The following is a 5,320-nucleotide window of genomic DNA, read 5'->3' on the forward strand; positions in this document are numbered from 1 at the left end:
GATGAATTGGTCCAGAGGCGATGAAAATGGACCAGTGGCGATGAATTGGTCCAGAGGCGATGAATATGGACCAACCCTTTGAAACACACAAATCTAGGTATAACATTAATTAACCTCAAAATATGGGATATTAATTTCTAGAAAAACTTCGAAATATCCATTCTATTTTCGTGATAAAACCACCCAAAACACAATTCCAAACCGGATATAACGGATTTTTACTTACAACCCGAATTAAGTAGCAAAAGAATACGGGACATATTTATAACCGGAACAAGACTATATATAAGCTACACTTACTACAACTATAATATATGGTAATAAGCTACTATTTACCAAAAGCAAGATCGAAATCTTCAAGTTCCTCGATAAATCTTCGAGTCAGACAACGGGTTTTTTGTTTTTATCCGTCTTCTTTCCTGAGAGAGGTTGCCACTTAAATGGTAAGCCAACGCTTAGTAAGTTAAATAGTTAGGTATTACATATCAATATCGCACATGTTTATAAACATACATAATAAACTCTTATCAATAAAAGAGTTCAAGACATCATCCAGATGCAAACCGAGACTTACAAGAAACCAAGTGAACAATTATGTACCGGATACTAAGATCATAGGATTCCATATTCAAATCACCATAATATACCATACCATTGATGCTCAATACAACAAGGAGACAGGATCAACCACCAAATATATTCAGCAACGTTAGAATACCAATAAATATCAAGAACCAAGAGATCGAAACATAACGAGGACAGTGCATCACCCCGTCCTTCACCTCCCGGGCTCATGCCAAAGTCCGAGTCAGAATCATACATTACGGGAAACCTCGCACTGCCCGCCTTCCTCTACCGGGTATGTGCCAAGGTTCCCTAATCATTGCTCTTCCTCCTCTTCGAGCAATGAGTATTCACAACCGCAGAAAGTCTCACCCATCAAACCCGGGATCTTGACTTTGCCATGAACTTCCGGCATACCACACGAAGTAGTACTCGTACTATGGTGTACAATTCAAGAAACAAAACAACGAGTCTAGATCCGCAAAGCAAACCGATGTACCGAGATAGTAATAAGGAATCGACTCAAGAGACGGAATCAAAGACAAATCAAGATCGTGTGACTCCATTCAAGACCAAAAACATTCATATGAAAATATATATGTTCAAATTAATATGTAACAATTAACTATATAACTCACCGGGCAACCGTATAATACCGAAAAGCTCCAAAATGAGCTCACAAAGAAAGTCTAAGCTACCACACTTAGATTGCTTCGAAAGCATCAAAATATGTCCTAATTACCCCCTGGAGTAAATGCACAAAATATCATAAGCAACCAATATAAGAAACCCATGATATACACATATCCTACTTGAACACTTTACCTAAATTTCTATGTACAGCTGCTTCATGCAGAACTGTTTTTCCCATTTTAGCCTCGGATTCATGCCTTCATCATAAAATACGAAATAAACTAGACTCATTTATCTAACTAAGGAAATTGGCCTCACCTCATTTGGATTTTTCTACGATTTTATACAGATTTTCAAAGTTTGCACACTTTCAATGCATTCTTAAGTCCAAATTCTCATTTTCATACAATTTTCTCAAACCATTTCGATTCCAAACTATTCCAATTTATGAATCTAAACTTAATATAACATATTTGACATAAACAACCAAAATCCAACCTTTATTTTATCATTTATATTATCTCCCAAATCATTGACTTAATCAAGTCAAAGTTCATATGATGAACTTTCATAAATCTTGATAATCTCTTGAATCTAATGATCATTTCATGTCATAAACACTAAAATTGATAAGCCGAAATTTATACATTTTTTTACGTCAAAGTACATTGAGATTAATGTCAATTAGATGCCTAAAACGTCCATTTTTATTCAAGTTGATATTTTATTATATAGGTTATTTAAGTTGGAAAAGAAAGAAAAAAAAATTGATTTATTTTGTTTTGATCTCATGTTGCAGCAGCCCAAAAAATCAGGCCCATCTCTAGCCCAAAAGAAACAGCAAAACAACAACGAGAAGGAGGAAACAGCAGCCCAAGGCTGCTGCCCAGACCAGTAGCGAGAGGGAGAGAACGAGGTGCGGGAAATCATGGGCGAGTACGAGGAAGATCGTGGGCAGAGATGGGGAGGCAATTTAAGAACCTGTCGAGAAGCAGAATCAAGAGAAAGGAGAGGCTGTCGATTGAGGCGAGAGGTGCGAGAGGCTGTGGATTGAAATTGAGAGGGAGCAGCAGTCGGTCGAGTGGGAGCAGCAGTCGGTCGAGAGGGAGAAATCGAGATGCTGTAAGTCAAGAAGGTGAGGCTGTAAATCGAAAGGGACAACAAAGGGGCTGTCGATTGAAAGCAGAAAAGGGAGAATCTCAAGCTGAAGGCATTTCCATTCTCCCTAGTTGACACAGCTAGGGAGTGGCTTTTCAACTTACCGCCGGGATCCATCACTACTTGGGCGCAAATGGCGAGAACATTCCTCGACAAGTATTTTCCCGCATTCAAAGCCGCCGGGGTTAGAAGAGAGATCTGTGGAATCCAGCAGAAGGATATGGAGTCTTTATACGAGTATTGGGAGCGCTTCAAGCGCCTTTGTGTAAGTTGTCCTCAACATGAAATTTCTGATGAATTACTAATTCAGTATTTTTATCAAGGTTTGCTACCGATGGAAAAAAAGATGATGGATGACGCGAGCGGAGGAGCTATAGTGAACAAGACGCCAACACAAGCGAGGACTTTGATAGACACCATGGCGGAAAACTCCAAGCAATTTGGAGTACGGAGTGACATTGGCCGAGGCGCTAGTGAGGTACATGTTAAATATTTAGAAACTAAAATAACTGATTTGACTAACCTTGTTAAACAGCTTGCCATGGGTAATATGCCTCAAGTCAAGGCATGTGGATTTTGCTCATCAGTAGCACACCCCACCGATGCATGCCCAACTTTACATGAAGAAGAAGAAGAGAAAGTGAACGCCATTGGGGGTGGCAACTTTCATAATTCAAGCAATCGGGCTCCCGAACCTTTCTCGAGCACATACAACCCCGGTTGGAGGCAACATCCGAATCTGAGCTATGCCCCAAGGCAAGGACAAGGTCAGCAATTTCAGCAACGAGGTTCATTCCATCAACCTCAATAGTTTCAACCTCAACAATTACAAACACCGTCGGGCTTTCAGCAACAACATCAACCGAAGGCACCATTTCAGCCGAGTGCCCAACATCAACATCAAGTGTCACCGCAAGCTCCTAGTGTCTCAGGTATGTCATTAGAGTATGTAGTTAAGTCTATGGCTGCTAACATGATGAAATTTCAATAGGAAACTCAAGCGAGTATTCAGGACCTTCAGGCTACCATTGGCCAATTAGCAAACAAGGGTAAATTGTCGTCTCAAATGAAGACGAATCCGAAGGCAAATATGAATGCCGTCATTTGAGAAACGGAAAGGAGCTTCAAGAGGTTGTAAAGAAGAAGAAAGAAAAGGTTCATGAGGAAGAAGAAGAGTTAGAGGTCAAGACATCCACTTCGGGTGCAAAGGATGTCAAAGAAGAGGAGTTAAAGAAGAAGACACCCGAAGTGATAGTTCAAGCACCGCCATTCCTGAGCCGGTTTGAGAAGACAAAGCGGGAGAGTGAAGAGAAAGAGATCCTTGACACATTTCAAAAAGTTCAGGTAAACATCCCTTTATTAGATGCAATTAAGCAAGTTCCTAGATATGCTAAGTTTTTTAAAGAGCTTTGTACGAATAAAAGGAAACTAAAGGGTAATGAAAAGATAAGCATGAGTCAAAATGTGTCTGCTGTTTTGCAAAAACAGTTACCACCTAAGTGTAAAGACCCGGGCATGTTTACCATACCATGTAAGGTAGGCAATGTCTCGATAAATCAAGCCATGTTGGACTTAGGGGCATCAATTAATGTTATGCCATATGCCATCTACTCATCTTTCAATGTAGGGCCCTAAAGCCAACTAGTGTGGTAATCCAATTAGCGGACAGGTCTATTGTCTATCCTAAAGGGGTATTAGAGGACGTGCTAGTTCAAGTGAATGAATTGGTCTTTCCGGCAGATTTTTATGTTATAGATATGGAGGAGAAAAATGCCTCCAAGGCCGGTATGCTTTTGCTAGGTTGACCATTTTTGAAGACCTCTAAGACTAAGATAGATGTCCATAGTGGTAGTTTGACCATGGAATTCGATGGCGAGATGATTAAATTTAATATATATGATGCCATGCGATATCCGAGTGATGTTTCGTCTTTATGCTTTGTTGATATTATCGAGTCYTTATCTGATACTATGTTTGATCTATCTAATGAGAATGTGTTAGAAGTAATTCTAGACAGGGATTTAACAAATGGAAGTTTGAAGAAGCTTGCCCAAGAGTACAAGCTTGTTGATGATTTTGCAGAATTGGTGTCTTGGATGGAGAAAGGGCGAGTACCAAAGCCAAGGTATGAAGTCTCTAAAATAGATTTGCCTATATCTCACACTAGACTTTTGCCTTCTGTTGAACGGGCACCCGAGCTAGAGTTGAAGACGCTACCACATCATCTGAAGTACGCCTACTTGGGAGATAAGGAGACCCTTCCGGTGATCATATCCGCCACACTATCACCGAAGGAGGAAAGAGAGCTTGTGGATGTTTTGAAGGATCACAAGAGGGCGATTGGATGGACCATCGCCAACATCAAGGGCCTTAGTCCCTCACTTGGCCAGCACAAGATCCTATTAGAGGAAGAGTACAAGCCATTTAGAGAGGCGCAAAGGAGGTTGAACCCACCGATGATGGAAGTTGTCAAGAAGGAGATACTCAAGCTTTTGGACGCCAATATGATCTACCCAATCTCTGACAGCAAGTGGGTAAGCCAGATCCAGGTAGTTCCTAAGAAAAGTGGCATTACTGTGGTAGAGAATGTCGAAGGTGAGTTAGTGCCCACCCGTGTTCAAAACGGGTGGAAAGTATGTATTGATTATCGTAAGCTTAATTCATCGACTAGGAAAGACCATTTTCCCCTTCCATTCATAGACCATATGTTAGAAAGGTTAGCCGGTCGTACTCACTATTGTTTTTTGGATGGTTATTCAGGTTTTCATCAGATACCGGTGGCGAGAAAGGACCAAGAGAAGACCACGTTCACCTGCCCCTTTGGTACATTCGCCTACCGTAGGATGCCTTTCGGTCTTTGCAATGCACCGAAGACATTCCAACGATGTATGGTGAGTATATTTTCAGAATATGTAGAAAATATTATTGAGGTTTTTATGGACGATTTCACAGTTTATGGTGATTC

The 5,320-nt window shown here is 40.6% G+C and overlaps 1 protein-coding gene across 1 annotated transcript; it reads left to right on the top strand.

Annotated features, from left to right (window-relative positions):
- The first annotated feature begins 2,488 nt into the window (after window positions 1-2,488).
- Window positions 2,489-4,160, top strand: LOC112504312. The gene is made up of 4 exons (XM_025108266.1): window positions 2,489-2,833; window positions 2,891-3,122; window positions 3,428-3,872; window positions 3,983-4,160. The coding sequence occupies exons 1-4, from the start codon at window positions 2,489-2,491 to the stop codon at window positions 4,158-4,160; spliced, it is 1,200 nt and encodes a 399-aa protein (XP_024964034.1).
- The last annotated feature ends 1,160 nt before the right edge of the window (window positions 4,161-5,320 follow it).

The sequence above is a fragment of the Cynara cardunculus genome, assembly GCF_001531365.2.
Source record: "Cynara cardunculus var. scolymus isolate 2C chromosome LG 1, CcrdV1, whole genome shotgun sequence".
Taxonomy (NCBI): domain Eukaryota; kingdom Viridiplantae; phylum Streptophyta; class Magnoliopsida; order Asterales; family Asteraceae; genus Cynara; species Cynara cardunculus.

Excerpts from the sequence above, each read along its gene's own strand:
- LOC112504312 (XM_025108266.1), top strand. The coding sequence starts at position 2,489 with ATGGCGAGAACATTCCTCGACAAGTATTTTCCCGCATTCAAAGCCGCC. Across the intron at positions 2,834-2,890 it reads TTGGCCGAGGCGCTAGTGAG|CTTGCCATGGGTAATATGCC; the intron begins GTACATGTTAAA and ends CTTGTTAAACAG. Across the intron at positions 3,123-3,427 it reads TGCCCCAAGGCAAGGACAAG|ACGAATCCGAAGGCAAATAT; the intron begins GTCAGCAATTTC and ends TCTCAAATGAAG.